This window comes from Cynara cardunculus (genome assembly GCF_001531365.2).
Source record: "Cynara cardunculus var. scolymus isolate 2C chromosome LG 10, CcrdV1, whole genome shotgun sequence".
Classification (NCBI taxonomy): Eukaryota; Viridiplantae; Streptophyta; class Magnoliopsida; order Asterales; family Asteraceae; genus Cynara; species Cynara cardunculus.
Window position 1 is genome coordinate 17,168,102 of NC_037537.1, and position 25,954 is coordinate 17,194,055.

The 25,954-nt window shown below is 37.9% G+C and overlaps 1 protein-coding gene across 6 annotated transcripts in view; it reads right to left on the minus strand.

Moving 5' to 3' along the window:
* LOC112519252 (callose synthase 2-like) overlaps positions 1–25,954 on the minus strand; it is a 34,838-nt gene that overhangs the window by 4,062 nt on the left and 4,822 nt on the right. For 3 of the 6 annotated variants that reach the window (XR_003069905.1, XM_025127273.1, XM_025127274.1), the window contains 33 exons: positions 24,773–24,891; positions 24,601–24,694; positions 23,575–23,685; positions 23,366–23,482; positions 23,201–23,290; positions 22,684–22,775; positions 21,993–22,119; positions 19,432–19,569; positions 19,084–19,160; positions 18,910–18,994; positions 18,131–18,250; positions 17,940–18,057; positions 16,243–16,577; positions 15,534–15,586; positions 15,386–15,446; positions 14,847–14,928; positions 14,708–14,757; positions 14,521–14,607; positions 8,953–9,087; positions 8,770–8,861; positions 8,594–8,678; positions 8,350–8,510; positions 7,909–8,032; positions 7,352–7,452; positions 7,148–7,274; positions 6,671–6,822; positions 4,646–4,755; positions 4,443–4,568; positions 3,363–3,431; positions 3,100–3,289; positions 2,575–2,731; positions 2,186–2,305; positions 2,000–2,115 (listed from right to left, as the gene is read on the minus strand). Coding sequence is in view for 5 of the 6 variants with exons in the window: in XM_025127273.1 (XP_024983041.1) it covers positions 2,000–2,115; positions 2,186–2,305; positions 2,575–2,731; positions 3,100–3,289; positions 3,363–3,431; positions 4,443–4,568; positions 4,646–4,755; positions 6,671–6,822; positions 7,148–7,274; positions 7,352–7,452; positions 7,909–8,032; positions 8,350–8,510; positions 8,594–8,678; positions 8,770–8,861; positions 8,953–9,087; positions 14,521–14,607; positions 14,708–14,757; positions 14,847–14,928; positions 15,386–15,446; positions 15,534–15,586; positions 16,243–16,577; positions 17,940–18,057; positions 18,131–18,250; positions 18,910–18,994; positions 19,084–19,160; positions 19,432–19,569; positions 21,993–22,119; positions 22,684–22,775; positions 23,201–23,290; positions 23,366–23,482; positions 23,575–23,685; positions 24,601–24,694; positions 24,773–24,891 (3,821 nt within the window). In the remaining variant the exon portion in view is untranslated. Of the gene's footprint in view, positions 1–1,999; positions 2,116–2,185; positions 2,306–2,574; positions 2,732–3,099; positions 3,290–3,362; positions 3,432–4,442; positions 4,569–4,645; positions 4,756–6,670; positions 6,823–7,147; positions 7,275–7,351; positions 7,453–7,908; positions 8,033–8,349; positions 8,511–8,593; positions 8,679–8,769; positions 8,862–8,952; positions 9,088–14,520; positions 14,608–14,707; positions 14,758–14,846; positions 14,929–15,385; positions 15,447–15,533; positions 15,587–16,242; positions 16,578–17,939; positions 18,058–18,130; positions 18,251–18,909; positions 18,995–19,083; positions 19,161–19,431; positions 19,570–19,919; positions 20,634–21,992; positions 22,120–22,683; positions 22,776–23,200; positions 23,291–23,365; positions 23,483–23,574; positions 23,686–24,600; positions 24,695–24,772; positions 24,892–25,954 lie in introns of those variants that run through there. The other 3 variants (XM_025127275.1, XM_025127276.1, XM_025127277.1) reach the window with 3 other exon arrangements.

A 25,954-nucleotide genomic window follows, 5' to 3' on the forward strand; every position in this document is an offset into this window, starting at 1 on the left:
AAGAAAAGGTTATTAACCACAAACTGCACATATATCATGCAGTCCTTACAATTGAGTAAACAGATTTAGGAGGTATTCGATACAATTGAATAAGTGTTGAATGACAAATAAAAATTTGAATAATTTAGACACTTACTAGTTTTAATGTTTTGAATGAAAAATGTTGTTTGATAAGTGTTTCACATGGAACATCTAAACATCTGAAATTTATCATCTTAACCTTTCCACTTGGACTTGCATATAAAAATGTACATCCTAACAAGCATAAAGAACGATTATTCTTTGAGCTTGGCTCCAAAGGTCAAAAGTACCAGGAGGTCCCAGGTTCAAATCCAAAGGAGGAATAAAGATCCCCTTGTGGCCACGGAGGTTCAAATGCGGTGACTCCGGGCTATCTGCAAAGCAGGTAGTCGCTCTGGGATTAGTCGGCTCGCATAGCGGGTTGGATATCCAGGTTAATAAAAAAAAACGATTATTCACATATATTTTGGTCTGATGATAGCTAAAAAGGTGTTCTAAGTAGAAGTAGTAAACCAATAAGAAGAAGAAGGTAACTAAATGAAATGAAATGGAAGATGGAGATAGAAAGAAAAAATAGAAGTACTCCTCCAATCAAAAGAAACAAGTTGTAACACTTTCCATTTTAGGTTGTCCAGAAAATAAAAATAAAAACCCACTAATAAGAACAAAATAAAGAAATTTCCGGACCACAATCAAAATTACTAATTTCCAGTAATGATTACTAAAAAGGCTTAAAAAGTACTCCCTCCGTCCCAAAATAAGTTGCACAAAGAAAAATGCACAGTTTTAGGGAAGTGTAATTATTAGAGTTTTAGTGAACTAAATGACCATCTTAGCCTCAATACAGAGGGAGTAATAAATGATCCATCTCATAATTAAGGGTAGAATAGGAAAGTGTGCACTTATTTTATAAAAGTGGATACTTATTTTGGGACAAACTAAAATAGAAATGTGCACACTTATTTTGTAAAGAGGGAGTAAATTAGGATTGAAACTTCCCAAAACAAGAAATGTTGCATAATACTCCCTCAATCTAGAAAAAGGATTGCAAAACTTCCCATTTTGGGTTGTCCAGAAAATACGGCAACACATCCTTTTTTGGAATATTTTCAATCTTAATTTACTTTTAGGCCCATTAGTAATTACTGCCAGAAATTAGTAATTTGATTGTGGTCTACAAGTTCATTTTGTTGTAACTAATAGGTATTTTAGACATTTGCTAAATAATCAAACATCTTTATTAAACTATACGCCACGAGTATATAAAACTAAAAAAAACAATGAAGAAAAAACAAAAAGTACAAAAAGAAACTAAGTGTAAGAGGCTAGCTAGTATAGTAGGTTGAAGAAGAAAGGGATATTTTGTCCAAAAAGTAAATCAGACCTGCACTAACTTGCACTTATGTATTATTAATTTGTTTTGTAAAACCATGGGTATCCAGCCAGCTTGGGCACACCCAAACGAATCTCATAGGGCCCTGATGTTAACAGCCACGCAAACCTCCGGTCTCCCCTGAGGGACCTCGAACTAGTGACCACCAAGGAGCAAACCCAAGGCCACCCAGTTAAGCTACTCCAAAGGGTCACTACAATAAAATCGGGTTTATAGGATGCCAAAAATGTTTAAGTGTCCTAATATGTTTTTATAAGACACTTTTCTAAATAATGTCATAAAAAATTTAATAGGACGCTTTAATCCAAAATGTCCTAAACAACTTGTTAAGACGCCAAATAGGATGCACGTTTGTTTGATCCTATAAATTTATCTCCTATAAAGCAGTCTATTAATTAGGATGATTTTGGCGTCCTATAAACCCAACTTTGTTGCAGTGGGTTTTATGTATTTATTCTTAGGAAGCAAGCAGAATCACTAAAACCTATTCAGAAATGAACATTCTTAAATAAAATGTATAGCCAGATAAGTGGTTGAAAGATTAAGAGCCTCAGTAAGTGTCAAACAAAGGGCTCATTGGTGTACCTGCCAGTGAATATATGCTCCCTAAGCCCAAGTATAGTAGGGGTCCGGACACCATGTGTGACAAGAAACTCTTCAAGCAAATTCCTCATTTTAAAAGCTTCTTCCATGTAGTTGTCCTGTTGATATGACATTAAGCAGGCTAAGAGATTGAAATTAGCAGCACTTCAAGGCATAAAAAAGAAGTACCTGGTTCATATCTATTGTTTGCAGGCCTTCTCCACGTGTAAAAACTATTGCATGATTTTGGTTCTCCGGCTTTCCCTCACCCAATATGGCAGGTCCTGGAAGTTTTATACGATATATAACCTGAACAAGAGAAAATGCTTAAGTTTATTAATATTCTGTCATGTACGGACATAAATAAATCCTATTACAAAGCATGACATGATTATGTTACAAAAAATGATTATGCTCTGGTGACGTTGCACCTTCTTCGCCTTTTTTGTATTATCTTTTGAAATGTAAGTATCAACATTCTGATTAAGAAAAAGTAACTAAGGAACAACCATAATATTTCTTATACTTATTAATATAAAATGCTACCACTGTCCTATATAAGACATTGGAAATCGTACCTGATCTTGGTTTTGAACAAGGTCAGAGGAGTCACTAGACCTCGGTACAGCTTTCACAAGAACTGAATAATAAGAAACATGGTCAACCACTTTTTTCAATTTTTCATTGCTGGTTTCTTCAACCTCATCAATATAGGCAACACGAAGAGAAGGATACCTGCTCATGAATGGAAGGATGTCCAAGGTTAAAACACACAATAACACAGACTTTTTGGCAAACTAGTTGATAAGCTAGCAGTCGGCTAATAAGCTAGTTGATAAACTAGTCACGTTTGGATAAGCTAGATGACAATGTAAATGACCTACAAAGATATGTAGAAATTTAATTGGCAAAAGTAAGGGGCCTAACTGGAAAAAGGTGGAAAAAAAACCTAGAGCCTACTGAAACGCTATCTGAAATGGCTTTTCAAAAAGTTAGCTTATGGGTTACCAAATAGGGCTTTTTCCATAGGTGCAAAAAACAAACTTAGCTTATGGTTTCCAAACGTGGCCTTTATGTAAAACTAAATTTTTGACAAGTCATACGTCGTCATGAGCCTCAGAATATCATGGGCACGAGCATCTGCTGATCGTTTCTGGAGGCCATATTTTTGGCAAGATACCACATAAGAAAACTTCATATCCACCACTGCTTGGCATTGTGTCTTTAATGATCTTTCATTGCTTAAATGCTCTTCGGTATTAGATTCAGCAGCCTTGTAACCTTTCATCAACTCTGCAACGAAAAAGAGGATTTATATAACATGCTCATGGTAAACATCATGAAGAAGAGTAACATGTATACTTACCCTCATCTTTTGCCATGTCAAGGAAAGCTTGAAGTTCCAATGCTTGCCGATAGTACATCATGCCTCGAACTAATTTATGTTCAACGTGGAGAGAATTTACAAACAACAAATAATCATTTATTATCATCATTAGTGTTCCTTCCATCCCATAAAAAATTTCAAAACTGACTTTGCATCCATGTGAATAAAAAACATGACTATCAGAAAATTATCTAAAGTATCCATCTTTAGTGACAAAACAGAAGAATGTTATTTATTTTTTTAAGAACTCTTTGTTTTTAAATTGAAATAAATCCTGCAGCCTAAAATCAATTACACAAATACTTTGTAATGATGAGCCAATGATAGAAAAGCAAATTGCATGAAAATGCAACATATTTGGTATTATTCCTATTTTGTGTAATGTGCTTTCGAAACCTTCATTTTGGTGCCTCGTATGTGATATTTCAAGCGATCAGACCAAAGAACATTACACAAAATAGGAATTGAACCAATATACATTGCATTTTCATGCAATTCTCTGATGTAAACCAGGTAAATGTTTGAGATGTCACCTCTGATGTACCAAAATGAAGGTTTTGAAATTATGTTACACAAAGTAGAATCTGACCGAAGTACATTGCATTTTCATGCATTTTGCGCAAGAAAGAAATGTTCCAATATTTTGAGCATTGCACAACAGAATTGCAGTTTTAGAGGAGAGAGGAAGCATTTTTTTTATTAACCTGGATATCCAACCCGCTATGTGAGCCGACTAATCCCAGGGCAACCACCCACTTCGCGGGTAGCCCGGAGTCACGGCATTTGAACCTCCATGGCCACAAGAGGATTTTTATTCCTCCTTGGATACGAACTTGGGACCTCCAGGCACTTTTGACCTTTGGAGCCCAAGCTCAAACCAATCGGGCACCTCCCTTGTGGTTAGAGGAAGCATTTTTCCTGTCATGGTTGTTGGATTTATCGACGAAGACAACGGATAACCTTCGAACTTGCGTATTTATCAAAACCAGTTCAGCCCCCCCCCCCCCCCCAAAAAAAAAAGTTACAAAGTCAATAGTTTCTGATAAGTTAGTCACTTACCAGTTTTAGTTAGCGTTTGGCCTCTATATGATGCCCAATGGCGAAGTTCGTCCGCCATATCTGGAGCAACTTTCAGTTCATCTTCACTTGTGAAAGGTACCCGCTCAAGGAAATTGTCCCATTCATCTGTATATCACATATTTAGGCATTATCATATCACATGGATTTTAACAACGAAGAGAAAACAGTTAAAGAAAACTGACCTGGGTAAATTTTCTGCAAGTAAAAGAGAATGGAAACCCCGTCTTCATTTTCCTGTCGCAAGGTATCCATGGAGAAAAGGACATCCTCTTCGAAGTAAGGAGTAAGAACCCTAAGATAAAACAAGTAGTACAAAAAAAACATTAGGCATCTTTATCAATGAATATCTATTAAAATTAATTTACATTCAAGGGCGCATTTGCTATCATCTACCAGAAACAAGCATGTTTTTCCCAAATTACTGGGATGATGGTACTTGAGTTAATCCAAATGATGAATAATCCTCAAACAGGTATCTACACTCCACAAAAAAAATCAAACCCTTGGATCATAGATTCAGGGGATATTGATCATATGACGATACATATTTACCTTATCCTTTCCTTGTTTTTTTAGTATATAACATTTACATACAGCATTTGCAATAAATAAACTCACACATCCTCCTCACCTTTAGTGAGTTTTGAACCCCTGACCTCTTGGGAAGCCAAAGGATCAGATACCGCTAGGCCAAAGGCCCTTTGGTTGTATTTTCCTTGTTCTGGTTGTCAAAAAATTGAATCTGTAAATGAATCTCTTTCGACCATTGTAGGGAGAAGTTCCATTGTTATCATGACCCTACATAATGTCTTACATGTTCCAAACCTAGTTTGCAAGTAACCTTCAGTCAATCGATTAACCAATGGTCTTCAATGTCAATTAACTTTTACATCTACTGCTTGTACTTTTCAGGACCTTCATTTGGGGAAGATGATTGAAAGTGCTAAGGAAAGCGGAGGTAAAAGAGGTACACGATCATCATGGAGGAGGTAAATCAGCGAATGCATCCGATTGGTAGAGGAGCAGTGCCCAGGCTCAAACCGGGACCTCACTCGTATGGATTACACCCACACCTCTACCATATGAAACAATCTTATGGCACTTTAGATCAGTGATCTTAGTTTTGGATACTTAAAATATTTGTGTCCTGCTTTATTTAAGAAAATAACAACAATCTGCGGTTTCTCATCTTACACTGAAGCTGAGTATTGTGCTATGCCATCTACTACTAAACAGATCATTTGGTTACAATGGTTAGTTGCAGAATTCGGTGTCTCTCACTATTACCCCGTCCTATGTATTATGAAAATCAAAACACCATCCATATTGCTAGCAGTATAGTTTTCCATGAACACAGCAAGCATATTGAGATAGATTGTCATTTTATGTCACTGGCTAAAGCTTGGCGCCATTACCTTGCCTCTTGTTCCTTCTTCTTTGCAGCTTGCAGACTTCTTTACTAAGTCACATACGCCATACGGTTGCTTCTTGTTGTCGCATCATGAATTTTGAATCAAATAAGGATATTTTAGTCTTTACGATATTGATAGGGTTTAGATACTTTAACCTATAGTATACAATGGTTTGTATGTAGAACCCTATTGTAAAACCCTAGCCTTCATTTACATCTTCTTTGCATCTATTTGTTCTTCTTATTATCGAGAGCCACTAGGACCTAGAAGGGGATTAAGTGCAGAAGCTTTTACTTAAAACACTATTTATTACGAGGATAAACCTTTAAATGCTATAGTCTATGAATATTGTTTTTGACCTTCTAACTAATTCAAGGAATATACTTGGGTTCCTTTCATAAGTATCATTTTCCTCCATTCTTCATCTTGTGGGTCCCATCTACATTTCTGTTCACACCAAGTAGATGGGTTCCCACAACCACATCTTAATTATCCTCACAATATATGGGACCCACAGAATGGAAGTGCTTGATGGCCAAGAGACCTTATTTTCACACAAATAGACCAGGGGCTGTATTGTAAGCATTTCAGCTGACATTGATTTGCTGATCACATTTATCAAATATAATTTAGTAGTAAATAGATGGCACTACAAGAATTGTCCTAGGTTTAGATTTTATGCAACAATCCACCACTAAATGGATGGCCCACAGTCCTTGAAAGTTGAACCTGTCAGTTATTCAAGTCAAAACTCCCAAAAAATGCACAAAATTGACACATGAGCAGCAAACTTACGAGAAAGATATCATGTTTCGGACTTTGGGTGCGACAGGCATATCCATAAACAATGAATTTGAGAAGAAAGAGATACGCCTTCTGGCTTCTATGTTTGATGGCACATCCATAGCAGATTCCTTTTCAGTGAGCAAGAGATGAAGCCTTCTTATCTGGAGGCAATGGCAAGCATGGTTTACATATGAAGATATTTAGAAGAAAAAAACCCAAGTTAACAGACAAATAGGCCCCACTTTATCATAACCCAATTTCATTGATTACCGTAGTGACTACTTTTGAAACAATATGAAATAAAAAGAAAAGAATCGAGTAAATTATGTACTTCCACTTTCTCATGCTACAATTTTAGCTCAAAATTATGGTCGTGGACCAACTTTGATGAAAGATCTGGTTTGGCATCAGAATGAAAGTCTTGTTCTTTACTAATAATAAAAGAATGATAAGGTAAATGTTGGAAGTCAAAAAACAAAAACTCACTTTCTCCTTCCAAGGTCCTGTTTCCTTTGTAACAGGAAAATTAAGTTTTCCAAAGAACTTCTGATAGAGTTTATCCTGTGGACCTTCAGCATTTCCATAAGCACCACCATGGCTTGATTCCGTCAAACTATGTGGGAAGCAAAAAAGATTTCCAATAAATAATGTTACTTGATATTGGAGATCACTGATGCTACTTCACATTACCTAGAAATTGATTCGTTTACTATTATGTCTCTCGTCATCACCTCCAGCATGTTAAGTAACACAATTTCAACGCCATCCTTGTCACCTTTGTCATTTTTTATCTGTGGAAAGGAAAGATCATGAGTTAGAAATCAACATTGGCCTCGTTAAGATTGCACAATAAATTAATAGAAATTGTTCCATTTGGAATGTCCCATGCTTTCTAAGAAAAAAGTTCGTAGTTACACCAGGCCCATCAAAGATGATAGTTTTCCTGTCTATATCCACCTGTTGTCTGGTTTCTTCTTACAGAAGGGCAGTCTTCTACAAATATACTACAAATTTCGCCAAATATAATAAAAACTCCAACATCACCCTGAATATAGGCCAAAAGGTTCTTTTTGTTTCCTATGACTATTATTTTGGGTGAGATTGCTGTTCCTAGCACACAAGATTTCATTATTTTGTCATCATTGCAGAACACACAAGACTGCAAATAGACAAACATGGATATAAAACAATCTGCTTGGTCAGATTTTGCAATTATCATGGGATGGACAAGCAACGAGTATATTTACCAAAAACTTAATAAGCTGAAGAAATTGCTCAGTGAGGCTAGGCAGGTGCCTCATATCAAGCTCGCTTAACAGATTTCCCTTCTCTATGTGATCATCAACTGTGGCGAATATCTCGTTTAGAACACTGAAAACAATCAAACCACATTGAAGGACAAGTTAGTCATATATACGTCATCTATAAAATATTCCCTCCATCCAAAATAAGTGTGCACATTCCTATTTATGTTTCTCCCAAATAAGTGTCTGGTTTCAAAATTAGATAACTAATTTCTAAATCTACCCTTAATTAATGCATAAATATTTAAGAGTTCATTAGATAGGTAAAGTTGTCATTTGGTTAACTAAAAATTGTAATAATTATGCATGTCTAAAACTGTGTCATTTCTATTATGGACACTTATTTTGGGACGGAGGGAATAACTCAGGTGGTGATTTACGTACGCCTTCTCACGATCCCCCAAAACCAGAAAATTCAGAATATTTTTGCATGACGCATAGCACTCCCGAACCGCATAGCGCATATAACTGTCAAAATTCATCCTCTTTTGCAGTTCAGAGTCCCTTCCATTACTATCTTTTGCCATATCCAACGCTATAGGAATCTGCAAAAATAGCATTAAAAAATTCGTTGATATATATGCCCTTAAAAGATTCTTGAAAGAACATCATTCAGGATATAATAAACCTTGCTAGCAAGTAAAAATGGAGGCCACTGAATGAGATCCAAATCAAGATCTGCGCAGTCTGGCATGAGTAATAGGTTCATTTCCCTGATAACCATAATAAAATGCATGTAGAGATCAGTACAAACAAAAGAAAATTATTCGAAGAGATATATGTATCAAATCAACTTCACAGCACCTATTATTTATTAAATCCTCAAGCCTGAAGCTTTTAATTATTTGATTCCACATCTGAGCAAACTTTGCCGTCTCCTCTTTGTTAGATGTGACCTGAAATAGTTACCCAAATAAATGTTAGCCATCCAAAAACAAGCCAAAAGATTGTGCTTTGTGTTACTAATAACAAAATAAGATAATAAACCTTCGTGAATCTGCGTGATAGAGTAGCCTTAAGTCCTTTTTTGGCCCTTTCACCCTTTTCTGCTGGAATTAAGCATTTGTTAAAAGCAAGTGGCAGTTGCTCAAACCGGCTTCTCAACATTTCCAGAGTTCGTATCTGAAAAGAAAAATATTTGAGACACAAAAAAAGAAGCATGTGTCCTTCAATAGGAGTTCTATAACAGAGAAATGAAAGTAGACACACATGCAGTTGTAATATGAACTTGGCCTGAATTCAAAAACAGGTGATCTCCTAAAAACCGATGAGGTTTTATTTCATTAATTTCATAAAGAAAAACAATCAATGGGACACCATATTTTTATAGTGTCCTGCTAACAAAAACAATCCTAAAAAGACTCAAATACGTAACTTGCCAAATACTCAAATAAAGACTTATCTTAATTTAAATAGTTAAATAAACCCAGCTGGCCTTATCCTTCCATCCAACCTATCGACGTCTTTGATAAACTCTCCCGAACCTCTGGGGCGTATCATTACTCCCCTCCCAAACACGCACCTTGTCCTCAAGGTGGAAATCAGGAAACTGACGGTTCATTGCCTCTGACGGTTCCCACGTAGCCTCATACTCGGGTAGACTCTTCCACCGGATTAGGACTTCTTGACCCGTAGGCCCCTCACGAACACCCTCCACAAGTTCGGGTTGCAACAAGACCTCCATTTCCTTTGTTAAAGTAGCTGGTAGTGTGGGGGTAGCTAGTCGGTTGCCTATAGCTTGCCGCAACGGTGATACGTGAAAGACAAGATAAATTTTGGATGTCTATGGTAACTGTAGGCGATATGCAACCTTTCCAATCCGCTCCAAAACGGTAAATGGGCCAAAAAATCTAGGGGCCAACTTTTCATTACGACGATGTGCAACCGAATGCTGCCGGTACGGCTTCAATTTAAGATACACTTGATCACCAATGGTAAATTAGACACCGCTCCGATGCCGATCAGCCTTACTTTTCATTAATTGTTGTACCTTGAGCAAGTGTCCCCGTAATTCCTAGAGGATTCGATCCCGTTCCTCCAAATATCAGTCAACATCGCTAACCGGTGTTCTCAAGCTTCCATAATACAACAAATGGGGTGGATCACGGCCGTACCGAAATGGGGTAGTATTAGTGGAGGTATGAAATGAAGTATTGTACCAATACTCTGCCCAGGATAGCCACTTAATCTCTTAGTTGGTGAATCAGGCACGAAACAGCGCAGATACGTTTCCAGACAACGGTTCACCACCTCCGTTTGCGTTTGAATGTGATAAGTTGTACTGCGCTTCGGGGTAGTACCATGCATGCGAAACAGCTCTTTCCAAAAGTTGCTCAAAAAGACCTTATCCCGATCGGAGACTATTGATTCCGCTACATGTGCAAACACACCACTTCTCTTTAAGAAAATTGAGGCTACAGTGGCTGCGGTATAAGGATGTTTTAAGAGAACGAAGTGAGCATATTTGCTAAGACGATCGACTATCACGAAAATTACAGTAAATCCCTCAAATCTAGGTAACCCGTCAATAAAATCCATGGTCACCTCCGACCAGACTAAGGTGGGTAACTCAAGCAGTTGCGAAAGGCCTCCTGGAGCCATAGTCGAATACTTCTGTCTTTGACAAATGTCGCATTCCGCCACATCGTTGCAACCTCGCTCTTCATGCCAATCCAATACATCTCCCTTGCCATCCGCTGGTATGTTTTCTGAGAACCCGAGTGACCACCCACTGTACTTTCGTGAAATTCTTTAAATAATCGCGGAATCCACGCAGACCCCCGCGGTAACACCAAACGCTTATTAAAAAGCACTAGGTTTTGTTGTACCTCATAACCATACGGTATTTCTCGACCTTCCAAGATTCGTCTTTTAAGAGCTTGGATTTCTGGATCCACCTCTAGAGCAGCCCATAACTCGGCCCAATTAAACCGAGAAGATGTGACTTGAGTGTTGGGTTGGTGCTCTTTCGTGACAAAGCATTGGTGACGCTATTTCCTTGCCTAGTCGATAATGAATTTCAAAATCATACCCCAACAATTTCGACAACCATCTTTGATGATCCTCAGTGATAGTTCGTTGTTCCAACAGGTATTTCAAACTTCGCTGATCGGTGCGCACCACAAATTTTCACCCCAACAAATGCGGGCGCCATTTTTGGATTGCCATTACTATCGCCATTAATTCTCGTTCATATACGGACTTAAGACTAACCCGGCTACCTAGAACATGACTAAAGAAGGCACTGGGTCGATTTGCTTGCATTAAAACCGCTCCTAACCCATACACTGATGCATCGGTCTCTACCTCAAACTCTCTGTTAAAATCAGGAAGAGCCAGAACAAGTACTCTTGTCATCGCGTCTTGTAGCTGTCGAAAAGCTATTGTGACTCCTTCAGTCCACTTAAAACTATCTTTCTTCAATTGTTCCGTCAAAGGCCAAGCAATTTTTCCGGAGTCTTACGAATTTTCGATAATAACCCGTGAGCCCTAAAAACCCGCGAAGTTCCCGCAAGGTCGTAGGAATGGCCCACTCTACCATAGCTGGGATTTTAGCCGGATCTGCAGTAACACCAGCTTCTGAAACTATATGACCCAAATATTCAATACGTCTCTGTGCAAACGAACACTTTTTCTTATTTACATACAACTTGCATGCTCGCAACACTTCAAAAACCTCTTGCAAATATTGACCATGCTCTATTTCGGATCAGCTATAAACTAGAATATCATAAAAAAACAAGCACAGAGCGTCGTAAGAAAGGCTGGAATACTTTATTCATTAATGACTGGAACGTTGCCGGTGCATTCGTTAGACCGAAAAGCATGACGAGAAACTCGTAGTGCCCCTCGTGAGTTCGAAATGCGGTTTTTGGCACGTCCTCCGGTTTCATTCGGATCTGACGGTAGCCCGATTTAAGATCCAATTTGGTGAAAATGCCTGCCCCGTATAACTCGTCCAACAGTTCATCAATCACTGGAATTGGGAATTTATCCAGCACGGTTTCTTTGTTCAACGCACGATAATCCATACAGAAACGCCAACTACTGTTCTTTTTCTTTACGAGTAATATTGGACCAGAGAAGGGACTAGTACTGGCCTGTATCACTCCTGCTTGTAACATCTCGTGCACAAGTTTCTCTATTTCGTTTTTTTGGGCATGCGGGTAACGGTACGGCCTCACGCTGATCGGTGAAGAACCTTCTTGAAGCACTATCGCATGCTCGTGGCTGCGAGACGGGGGCAGCCCTGGCGGCATTTCAAAAATATCATCAAAGCTATCCATGATGGTTTGAACTGAAGGTGGTGTCGGTGGTGGTGGTGGGCCCCGGGTCATTTCGGCTAAGCTCAAATGAACCACGAATCTTGTCTTCCCACTGCAGTATTTTAGTCATTGGCTTGGGTCGGCCCATAATGGTGACCTGTCGGTTGATTTCCCGAAATTGCATCCTTAATTCCTCCGTTAACCGTCATATCTCCTAAAGTCTGTAGCCACTTGATGCCCAAAATAATGTTTGATCCTCCCAACTTCAGAGGGTAAAAATCTTCTACAATTTGGAGCCCCGATAGTGTGAAAACAACCCCTCTACAAGTCCCTTGACTCCGCTCCATCATATCGTTTCCTGATCGAACTTTCACCGCACCGGTGTCCGATACTTTCATCCCGAGTTTGCCGACCACTTGTCTGGACACGAAATTATGCGTCGCCCACAGTCGATTAGTACCAATACCTGAACTCCCCCAACGTCGTCCGTTACCTTCATAGTCTGGGGTGGGGTAAGCCTACTGACCAAATTCAAGGATACCTCCACAATGTCGAGGTGTTCGTGATCTGATTCAGGTCATCTTCCTGGTCGCTTTCCTCATCATCCACCAGGAGCACTTGGAGAGTCTTGCTGGGCACCTGGTGCAAACTTTTCATCACAATGAAAACATAACCCCTTTGCCCTTTTAACGGTGAATTCCGCATCAGTTAACCTTTTGAATTGTCTCGTAGGTCCTGTCGTGCCGGTGTCGGTGCCACCCTTCTTGTCGCTTGTGGCTGCGGAGTAGGTGGTATAGGTAGGGCGGTTACTTGGAACCCTAGTCGTACTTTTCCCCACCTTGGATCCTCCCATGCTAAACTTATTATCATCCATCCTCACTGCAATTTTCATGGTTTGTGCTAGTGTATCAGGTTGCAAGACTGATTGCCGACCGGAGTTCTGGTTTGAGTCCATTGATGACTGCTGCCTCCAGTACCTTCCAAGGTAGATCTCCAAGTTTCCCCGCCATCTTTCAAATTTACTAACATATTCACGTGCAGCCCCATCTTGATGAATTGCCAGTAATTGCTCATAGGCCCCTCCCTCTTGAGACGGTTGAAAGCGCTCTAACAACCATTGTTTCAAATCTTCCCATGAGTGGAAAGGATCGCGCCCTTCACACCAGCGGTACCAAGCCAAAGCCACCCCATTCATGCATATTGCGGCCGCCCTTAGATGGTCATGTTCCTTGACGCCTTGAATTTCAAAGAATCTTTCAACCCGGTAGATCCACCCATACGGGCCATCCCCGTCGAAAATAGGAGCCTTAATTTTTCTGAAATCGCCCAAAGGGTCAGGACCCTTGCCCTCAAATCGGTTGCTTTTCTTTCCATCAGAAGCTTCATCATCAGAGAATGACTAAAATCCAATTTTTGATCCCATACCTTTATCTTTCTTCGATTCATTCTATCCGACTACCAGAGTTAGGTCGCTAATAGCCTTCAACACTTCTTGGAATTTCATCGCATTCTCAGAATGATTAGCCTCTGTTTCCTCTTGCATTTTTGCCATGTCTGCTTCCAAATTGGTGATCCGATCGGTATTGCTCACCATCTTGCTACCAGAACCGAACGGCTCTGATACCAAATAATATGAACTTGGCCAGAATTCGAGAACAGGTGATCTCCTAAAAACCGATGAGGTCTTATTTCATTAATTTCATAAAGAAAAACAATCAATGGAGCACCATACTTATAGTGTCTTGCTAACAAAAACAATCCTAAAAAGACTTAAATACGTAACTTGCCAAATACTCAAATAGATTTATCCTAAATAAAATAATTAACTAAACCCAGTTGGCCTTATCCTTCCATGCAACCTATCGACGCCTCTGATAAACTCTCCTGAACCTCTAGGGCGTATCATTGAAGCTCACACCACTAATATCATGATACAGCTTTTACATGCATCACAACTTGTAACATAATCAAAATTTACCAACTTCAACCCATGTAGTTTATATGTTCATCCTGGAGCCAATCTTTCATATGACACTTTTTTAAACGAGTTTTTCTTCCCTTGTAAGCCTCTTGAATTTGCTTTACGTCTTCCAGCTTCACGATCTTAAGCCTCTCGACGACCAGAATGTTCAGAAATATAAGGAAATGCACCAAAACAGAAACAAGAAATGTCTAATCGTCCCTGGTTTTTTCTAAGGAGGTACACTCTAGGAACAGAGAACTAGAATCCATTAATATATATAGGGACCAAGACTATACAAAGGAAACAAGTAAATATCTAAGGACTAACCTCTCCAAGACGCCGAAATGCACCATAGAAACCACCAAATATTGTGGAAAAGATGGCATACCATATTTGGGTATCCATAAAATAGACCTATGGAAGATAAACAAGAAGTTTATATTCACAAACCAAGTTTTAGAGACAAGGGAGTGAAGTTTGTGGGATGGAAGAAAATGAGATATAAATAACATACAAGAATAATAGGAGCCCAGAGCGCAATGACAACACCAAGATTGTTTCTTGCTGAAAATAGGAAATAACAATATATAAAGCAACTTCACTTTTGTGTGTAATTATATGAACAAATACATAGGGATACCAGACTTGATTACCTTGGGGAAAGAACTCATGCCATTGATAACGTCTTACATGAACTCGCATAATTGCTTTCGTTGGACCCACTAGAGGCTTTATCTGCAATATGTAAGTAATTAGGAAATCCATGTTCCAAGAATTATTAGAGATAACAGTTTCATAACTGCCTTCACACTTTGTCTATGTTTCACAAACTAGCAGATTAGCTAGTTGTTGACTTATAAGCTAGTTGTTAGCTGAAAAGCTAGTTGTTGGCTTAGTTAGGCACTTTTCATACTCCTGAACATTTACCTTTTAGATTAATAGATTGTTGGGTTATTTTTTTTAACTTTTTAGGCATAGATGGAAAAAATACTTTAAGGCGGTAAGAGAGGTTAATGCCGGCTGATCCCTGGTCATTCCTAGGAGAGGATCATACTAGGACGATAGTGACAGTGTCATTGTGTTGAAAAAAATTAGTATAGTGTTTAAGTCATCAAATTAACTAATTCTTACGAGACTACAAGAAGTGCAGATAAATGTTACAAGAAAAAAGATGAAGAAACAGGAGAAACACCTCTAAGTAGTAACTGAAAGCTAGCTTTGCCACTATGAGGACAATCCAGAAAAATGTGTACCTAGAAAAGAACATTTAAGGTTAGACATAATGCAGAGAACAACTAATTAAACCAGTATGCACATGTGTTTTTATATGGAAGTCCTACTTGATAAGGGAAAGAGTATCTTCATGCATTCCCCTTCCGACGTAGAGTGGAAGCTGCAAATTTTCAGGAACTATCAAGAATAAATTCTGAATGGCACTTCAATAACCGTAATAATTTCCAATACGTGATTATGTATATTACTAGTTGTGTAACCGTGCAATGCAGCGGATGTAAAAATTTATCATAAACCGAGAATGAAAAGTTAATGCAACTCTCATTGAAAAAAGACTGAAATTTATGTTTGTAAGAAATAGAAATTACAAGATGGTTGAACATGACATGCTAACTTCAAGACCTGTTAAGAACACCTAAAAACAATATATATGATATGGGTGTTAAAAGTAATGATTATAAAATTCTTGTTTATAGGTTTAATTGTTTAATTCAAATTTAAATATTTAGATTTAAAAATAAATAATCAATTAATTTCAGTTCATGAGGTAATCTTCCGGTTTAGTAGGACTCAACATTTAAACTGTACTTGAAAGTATTTATATGTTTCATTTAGTTTTATGGAGTTCAAATTGCATTTATCCAGTAATAAGTTGTAAACTTCAACCATACGAGATCCTAAAAACATGGGGCAAATGCTTATAATATAGTAAAGATAAGAAGTAAAACTGAAGGCTTGTGATGCCTCTGTTCAAGAAACGCAAGGAAAGAAAGATGTAATCCACGGCAACAAAAGTCGAAAAAAGGTTTACTGTACCTGCGACCACCACATGATGAGCCTCACAATTCTGTAATCAGATTTCTCTAGCCTCCGACGGATAAATGGTAGGAGAAATAATAATGCAGTAAGCATGTTGGGAGACAAGTAAACAACAATTGCCAAAATGAAGAGAGAGGGGGAACTTGGTCCATTGCCAAACCAGTTCTTCATGGTCTCTCCAAGTCCAGAAGGATTGTCCAAACCATAAGAATATGTTGTTGGTAAAACTATAACCCAAGCTGCTGCCGCAAAAGTCTTCAAAACATATCGGAGCTTGACATGAAATGACATGCTGAACCTTGCTTTCCACATCATCACCAAGTCAACCACAGCTGGAAATGGAGAGGATATAAGAGGACTAGTGTTTCAACTTAATGATATATAAGTTCAATTGACCTTTTTGTGGAATCCTTTTTTTAAATGACCTTTTTACAGGTTTGAGAATGCCACTGCTCAACAGAAGAATGCCACTTCAATCGGTCATGGATTTAAAAGGCTCTTGTCAGGAGGTATTTAGCTAGATAACCCCCTTTTGTGGGGCATCACGCTGTAGTAGTTTTTCATGGTGATAAAACAGACGTAGGTGATGAAAGATACCTAATCAGTTAGAAAAACGGCCCCAAATTTGGGTAAGAACTAATAAGTCAATACCCAGATGCCACTGGAGTTTGGTACATGATATGCATTTGTTTTGTAAGTTCCAGATTTATGTAAAAGACAAATTAATTATAGATAAATTGCATGAAAATGCAACGTACTCCAGTCTGATTCTTATTTTGTGTATCGTACTCTCAAAACCTTCATTTTGGTACCTCGGTTGTGACATCTCAAACAATTAGGTACCTAGTTTACATCTGAAAATTGAATGAAAATGCAACATATTTTGGTCCGATTCCTATTTTCCATAATGTACTTTGATCTAAATCAAAAATGAAGGTTTTGGATGTACTTTACACAAAATAGGAACAAAGTAAGTTGCATTTTTCATGAAATTTGCCCATCAATTCAGGTATTTATACTTCCATGTATATGTCAATGCACGAACTTTTATGCTCCAAAAACTTGCATTTGTGCCAGGTAATAACTTTAAGTGCTTTGATTTTGCACTTTCAGGTAGAAGGTTAAAATTCAAATATCAGTGCTACTTACTCTATCGCGCACTTTTCAAAAGAGAAAGTCCTCACATAAACAACCATACAACTCTTTGAACGTAGGGGTCAGGTCTATGTACATCTTACCTCCCCCCCCCCCCAAAAAAAAAAAAACCCACCTCCAGGTGGGATATACCGGGCTTGTTTGGTTTGGTTTATCACGGGATGTCACAGTTGGAACTAATTGAATGCGTTAACATAAATACATACTTTCATTTGAACCAAGCAGCATGAAACACACTTTGTGTCAGAAATCTTGTCTTACATCCTAGAAATACATTTAAGTTCTAAAACGAGTTCAAGTAAGCAAGACAAAAAAAATGTCTAGACGGTCCATGCGAGGACCAATACCCCACACGTTTAATATTTTGGTAGGGTCCTAACAACTTCTTGTGACTCCCATTATCCACTTGCTTATTGAAGAGAAAAATATCATTTATTTTCACCCATTTGCTAAATCTGTGTATAAATTTTCAACTTTATTTACAAAAGCCACTTATAGATACTACAAAAGGAAATCCAAGCATGCCATTAGTTTCTTACCTTGTGCAAGTTTTAAAATTGCTGCTGTTATGAAGATGCTCAACACTCTCTTGAACACTTCTCCATCAAAGATAGAACTTAGTTTACCGGATCCATTCCATGCTATAACGATCATTGCCTTGATAATGACAGAAACGTAGTCAATAAAAAAAGCTGAAGAAAGCAGTATGCGACCAAAGAAACAAGATTACCTGTAAACTCAAAATGTAAAAGCTCCACATCCTATCAAAACTCCTAAATATATGCCAGTATGAATCTATCTCCACAAAATTTATCTTCCCTACCCAACGACCTCTGCTAGGTTTTTCCACCTGAAAACAAAAACTAGCATCAAAATAGGCAATAAAGAAAAATGAAATCGAATCAATTACAACGCCCTTTCTTACTTTTCAAGAAAAATACCAACTTCTGCAATAGGGACTAGTAGAGTAGATTCACAAATGTGGATGAGCTTGGCCAAACACATTTGTTCCTCTAACTCTTCTGTTTAGGAATATATCATATGTTTTCAAATATTTTAGTAACTTATCCTTTAACAGTTTATGGGGGCAACCAATCAAATTGATGACTTCATATTTGCATGCAGTCAAACTTGAGGTTTGCCAAAAAGATCAAAGTGTCATGCCCCTAATACTAGCTGTATAACTGAGGTGTGTTCATTCTAGAAGGTTCCAGAGGTAGTAAGGGGGAAGGGTTAGTTTGGGCAGGAGTTTCTGTTAGCTTTTGAAGGGAGTCTAAATAAGTGGGAGGAGGAGGTGAGGGCGTCTGTTTTTGTGTCAATTTGGACGTGAGTCCTTAGGGGAGCTTCTCGAAATCCAGGAAACACCACCTGTAATCATTTGGTTGTGGGTAGTTGATATCAATCTTACCACTAATTCTGCTATTATCGATCCGGGTACATCACAAAGTAGATGAGTTTTATAAAAGCAGAATTGTAAAATAGGAAATGGCACAAGTGAAATAAACTCACATCATTATCTTTAACTTCTTGAGGCACATGAAAGAAATCAGCATCAGCACGCATTGGCCATCCAATACGGAAACAGTCGACTGACCTACAATGTTATTATTCCACTTGAGTAACATGCTTTTTGGAATTTAACATCAAACGGAATGTGATCTGAGACGAAGACGAGTGTGATACCAGAAATACTCATTTAGATCATCATAATTTCTCCATTGAGAATGTTTTGTCTTTCCTCCTTTGCTTTTATGAGCTTCCTGTATGGAAGGATAACTAAATCACAAACTGTAACCTACATGAAAGTTGCAAGACCTAACCACAAGGGTTGTGGCGTAGTGGTTGAGGCCTGGGGGATGTGGTGGAATATCCCATCTGCCCAGGGTTCTATTCCGGGCGCACACAACAGTTGTGGCCACTGAGTTCATCAGGGCTGATTTCTTGCGGTCACAATTTGCGGGGATTAATCCAGGTATAGCCTCGGACACCCTTCCAAAAAAAAGTTGCAAGACCTCTCCACATTTACTACACCTTTGCAATTGTATCGTAGATAGGAGTCACGACTTTCCTCAAGAATGCCTCCTTTTCACCCCCATAGGCAGGCTTAATATTCTCACCAGTCGCGGAACTGACGCTCCCGGCCAGCATACCGTAAACTTCAAATGCCATCTGTGAAGCGAGGAAGCATAAAGGGTTAAATATAAAGGGAAAATTGCATGAAACAGTTAAGAACATGTTATAGAAAGGGATAATTGCATGAAAAGCAACATACTTTGGTTCGATTCCTATTTTTGTGTAATGTACTTCTAAAACCTTCAATTTGATACCTCAGATGTGACATCCCACATTTAGATACCCACATCTAAGAATTTCATGAAAATGCAACATACTTTGGTCCGATTCCTATTCTGTGTAACTTACTTTGGTCTAAATGATTGAGAGAGGTACCAAAATGAAGGTTTTGGGAGTACTTAGACAAAACAAGAATCAGTTTGACTTTTCAAGCAATTTGGCCGTACACAAATGACCAACTATCCATTTGCTCGGTTTGTTTCATTGTGTTTCTCATTTTTATTTTGCGAGTCCTGTTTCCATGATGTGAAGATACAGAGAGATGAACCCATCAGTATAACATAAGTAATGAAAGATATGGGCTAGACAAATGGAGCTGGGGTTTCTACTTAATAATAGGCATAAAAAAAGAAGAATGCCATTCAAGTAAGCCCTTTGCAATGAAGCCGTACATAAGCTGATGTCAACAGTGCCTATCTATGCAGATGGTGGTCTACTAAAGGTGTAAGAAAGAACATTGGTGTACCCATAAATTATGTATCACTTATTGACTATACAAGCAGCAGAAATCTTTTTTTTTTCTGTTTGACCGAAATATTTTGAAGGTTCTTTCTTTATTCATAAGAGAGGGGTGTAAACCAAACCAAATCAAACGCGTTCAATATATCCCACCTGTAGGTAGCGTATGGGGTATGATGTACAAACCAGACCTCTACCCTAAAGAGTAGAGTGGTTGTTTCCATGAAGACTCCCGACTAGTGAAAATGTGTGAAAGAGAGAAAGGTAACCCAAAAAGTTTGAAGAAATCAAACAAAAGATGAAGACTTTGAAAAAGAACTTGAGACAAGAGAAGCAAAATACAATGAAATTTGAAAAACGGTTATGAGTAAGCAACAACATACAAGCATAAGCATGTACAAGAAAACATAGCCAAGGTAAAGAAACTAGACACCCCTAGTCTAACTTAGGGCTCCGATTACGTAACTACCGGCTCACTAACTGAACCCCCCACCCACTACTTCTCCAGCTCCCTTCCTCCCACCTACACTAGCTACAGATCCCCACCCCTAGTCCGCTACCCTAATCTATGTCTCCACGAGAGAGGGGGTGTAGTTCCATCTATCTTCCATACTTTTCACAGCTCCAACAATTTTTTTAAAGAGCATTCCACAAAGCAATTCCTGGCATAAGTTGGTTCCTTATTTTGTTAAAAAAGATACAAAACAATTAAAAAGCATTATGAACGAAATTTTCAATAACGAGGTTGTACTTGGTCACACTCTAGCTTACGAAAATTTGTTCAAATTCTTAAATAAATTTCTTAAGCATCTATACATGTTTTCTCACAAACACTAGAGATATAAACGGCCAGTGTTGATAATGACCTAACAATCTTCTATCTAGTAAAACCGGGAAGGAAAAAAACAGAAAAGAAAGAGGATGAAAGATGGGAATGGAACATCAAGTAAAAATTCTATCCCACTTTTCAAAGAGTTACATGGACTTTAAAAAGAGAAGTAAACATGTTCCTTGAAAAGAGATCAAACATAGAAGATTTTTGGAAAACTTAATTGGTCATAGACTCTTCAATGAAATAACTAAAAACACTTACCTGGAGTGCTTCTTTATAATTTTTCTTCCTACAGGCAGAGGCAATCCACAAGGGAAGGAGTGGTAGCCCGTGCCACCACTCATCTGTCATATTGTAAAAATATTTACAACCCTTAACGGCGCTACCACTATGATTCATTTTGTGCTACCGCTGGGCATGTTTGACAATGGTGGAACACAAAAACCCTAGCAGTAAATCTTTGAAATTGGAACTGATATCTTAGTGTGTATTTTTTTTATTAACCTAGATATCCAACCCGCTATGCGAGCCGACTAATCCCAGGGCGACCACCTGCTTTGCAAATAGTCCGGAGTCACCGTATTTGAACCTCCGTGGCCACAAGGGGATTTTTATTCCTCCTTGGATTTGAACCTGGGACCTCCTAGTACTTTTGACCTTTGGAGCCAAGCTCAAACCAATCAGGCACCACCCTTGTTGTGTATTTGGTAACTATAAATTAATTTTTATTTTATTTTATATTACAAGAATTTGTGCCACTGGTGAAAAAAATCGATTCGCCACTACCTACAAGTATCGTGAACACAAATCTTGTCCCTTGGGTAAATGTTAGTCATAAATCACAAGGCTTAAGGTCTTCACGATTACTTTAAGTAAAAGAATAACACAAAAGAATATCAGAGAAATAGAAAGGGTTGTTGACAGAACATAACAAAATCATAATGCATACGTGGTGATAGATGTAGCAAAGGCATTCCGGCATAAATCTCAAGTTTGCAGCTTCACCCCATATGAGAAGATACAAACCCATGTATAACAGTTTCCTTTGTTGCACTTCTTTTTGAATATTTGGATACCTGTAAATGGAGGACCATAACACAGTATTCCCTTGTTAGATGTTGCTTGGGGCGAACTAAGAATCAAAAAACAATTAAACTTCACCAAGCAATGTCAAGATGGAAATTCATCGGTATCCAAATAATGCCTTTACAATTTATTCACTCCATATATAGACAAGTTATATGGCGGCTTTAGGCATTTCCGAAGACATGGACTTTGACTGGAGTTATTGGAGATGCATGTTAGGATAGCAGGCTAGGATGGGGATCTGAACTTTCTTTTTGCTGCAAACTTTCTTTTTTCACACACTTTTCACAAGTCGGAGGTCTTCATGAAATCAACCTCTTTATTCTCATGGGTAAAGGTCAGGTTTGCGTACATTCCACCTCCCCAAACCCCACCTCCAGATGGCATATACTGCACTCATTTTGGTTTATACAGAACTTACAAAATGAGTATTCAAATTATTGATGTTACTCATCATGAAAGATCATAAATGTGTCAAAGGTCATAACATTATTCTGAAACCAAAAATCCGGAAGGTCAATCGCCACATAAAACTTCAAGGAAGCTAGACTCACCAAAGACTATGTTTGCGACCCAAATATTCGCACCACTTCTGGTAATTTTTGAAAAGTTTTTTCATAACTTCATCAACCGCACCATCATCCAACTATAAAAGAATAATGTACAAGAATGTCATCAACAACAAATTTGTAAGGCTATGTTTGGCAAACTACCTGATAACCTAGATAACCTAACTGATGGCTGATAAGCTAGTTGTTAGCTGAAAAGCTAATTATAAGCTTATAAACTAGTCACTTTTGAAAAAGAATAGATGATAAGCTAGATGACAATGTAAATGACCTAATTAAAGAAATATAAGGGGCATTTATGTAAAATATAGGGGGGCATAATTGGAAATTAAAAAGTGTGAAGAAAAAAAACGTGAAGCTTATCACTTACCAAAAAGCTAGCTTATGGCATACCAAGCAGGACATTTTTTTCAATAAGCTCAAAAAATAAGTTAGCTTATGCTTGCCAAACATAGCCTCTGTACATTAAAACTATTTAATGCCATCCTCTGAAGTATAATACCTTAGGTTCTTGTCCAGGCTTTCGGAGTCGAATATGAACATTTGCCAATAACAAGATCAAGTGTTCCCTTTGATTTGATACGTTATCTTTCTGCAAAATACTATGTCATATCCCAATTGATCACAAAATATCATCATATATGACTATGAATCACCAAGAGCAGACCTGAAAACCAAACATAGCCTGTAGCCAATCCAAAATGTCTTCATCTTCTTTCTTCGTGTGCTCTTTAGGCCATGGCAGACCTCTGGTATTACGGAGAGCAGTGACGGAAGCTTGTATCTACATATTGAACAAGTGAAGTATCAACATACCATGCCAAAGGGTATTATTGACAAATTGAGAAACCTCCATGTGAGATTTCTGCAACAAACCTCTGGATATCTCATGATCGCTTGATTTTTACTGTCGGGATCAAGTGGAAGTATATTATAAGGAGCATACATTTCTGTCTTCGCTGCAACCTCATCGTGTGCTTTCAAAATCTATGCACATACGTAGTAATAATTCACCAAAATTGCATATACAAATATAAGTAGGAAAAATCAAATGTGAACCCAAAAAAAATGTTGAGAACCATGAAACCAAACCCAAGCATTCAATGAGTTTCACACGCACTTTCACTTTAGGCTAGGATTCAAGGTGGTATTATTGTTAGGGCTGTAAACGAACCGAACGAACACGAACGGAGGCTTGTTCATGTTCGTTCATTTAACTTAACCGAACAAACAAACGAACACGAACAGTAAAAGAACGAAAATCTTTGTGTTTGTGTTCGTTCTTTAGAATTCAGGTGTGTTCGTGTTCGTTTATGTTCGTTCGTTAACATGCTAAACGAACGTAAATGAACGAACATAACAAACGGGCTAAACAAACATAAACGAACGGGTTAAACGAACATAAATAAATATTATTTGAATTCAAAGTAAATAAATAAAAGATTATATATTAAATTTAATATATAAACGAACGAATATAAACGAACAGTAAATGAGCGAACGTTCACGAACATAAATGAACGAACGAGATTCTTGTTCATGTTCGTTCGTTTAACTAAACAAAAAAATGTTCATGTTCGTTCATTTATTAAATAAACGAACTTCCAGCCGAACGGTTCGTTGAACGTTCGGTTCGTTTACAGCCGTAATATGTTCAGTGAGTCTGTGTGTGTTTAATATATTAAAGGTATGGATTTGTTCTGTTTCACATGTGAAACAATTCTGTCTGTTTCACATGTGAAACAATTCTGTCTGTTTCATATATGAAACAACATTGTATGTTTCACATGGACAACGGGTTCTTATGGTTCTTAACATTTTTCTGGTTCACATTTGATAGAACCCCAATAAAAGCAAACATCGGATGAATTTCTTGAAGGAAGAATAATATCGAGCATTTACCTCTTGTGCCACATCAACAGATTCTGTCAGATTGACAGCCTTTAAGACCTCAAACAGAACAGCAGCAGTTTGATAAGCTTTTGTAAGACGGGTACTGATATTAGAAGTAATTTATTAATCAGAAAAGGTAATATGCAAAGAAGATGCAAAACCCAGAAGGAAGAATGATTACCGGTCAGCCTTATCAGCATTTTGCAGAGCTTGAATGTACTTTCCATAGTAATGCCGGTAAAAGCTCTGCATTTCACGAGCATCACTCTTTGTTCTTCCTGCTAATGTAGTTATGTCTTCCTACATAGAGTACAAAGTTGGATTTGATTAATTAAAGGAATTGAAGTAAAATGTTGTTCCATCTTCGTATATAGAGTACAAATGGTCCTATGGTTAAATGACTTTTTGACAAGTCTTTTTATCTTTTTAGATCCATAACCCTCTAACAGATGTAAGAATGCCTATTCATAACACAAGAATGCCTCAAAATGGGTCGGAAGGTCATGGATTTAAAAAAATCCTCTCAGAAGGTCATTTAGCTAAATAACCCCAGTGAGTTTATTTTAAAAGAATAACCTTCTGACAAAAAAATTAATACATGACCTTGTGAAGCTATATAGACTTTCCTAATATCACTCCAAGTCTCCAACTAGCACCAAAAACAATACTAAGAAACGTTTGACATAGTTCTCTCAATAAGAGAATCAGGATTCGGAAGATTGCCTGATAACTTGCAGCATAGTCAAGAACAAGCCCCATTGCAAAATTTTGCAATTTCAAGTTCGAATTCACTTCCTAAAAAGTCAAGCGCTTGATATACCTATGCACTCAGAAAAGGAACCTTGGAATGTATTAGGTGTCCTTTATATACATGTTTAATTTCGTATTGTATGAAAACTTGTCTCTTTTGTATCTTTGCCTTTGTCCGTCAAATCTCACATGTGGAAATTCCAAAGAGTATTAGAGGTGCAACGCAGACCTCGATCGATATGCCCTTAGGCATGGCCATCATACATAACATAAAAATCACACTTGGAAAGGGTGGACAATTAGACACGGCAGTGGGTGTCGTAGCGAAACTGATAACAAAAGAAGGGAAATCGGCCACACTATGGGATTTATAGGGGAGAAGGCTCTAGAAAAGAATCGGACATGGGAGTTAATGGATCTACTAAATGAAAAGACAATAGTAAGGGGCAAGGGGTGTTTTGTGAAATTCAAGTTGGATCATTGGAAAGATATAAGGCACGCTTGGTCACCAAAGATTTCACTCATGGTATCAACTATATAGACATTTTCCCTCCGGTCACTAAGCTCAATAAATTCGTGTTGCAGTTAATTTAGATTGTTAATTACAATCATT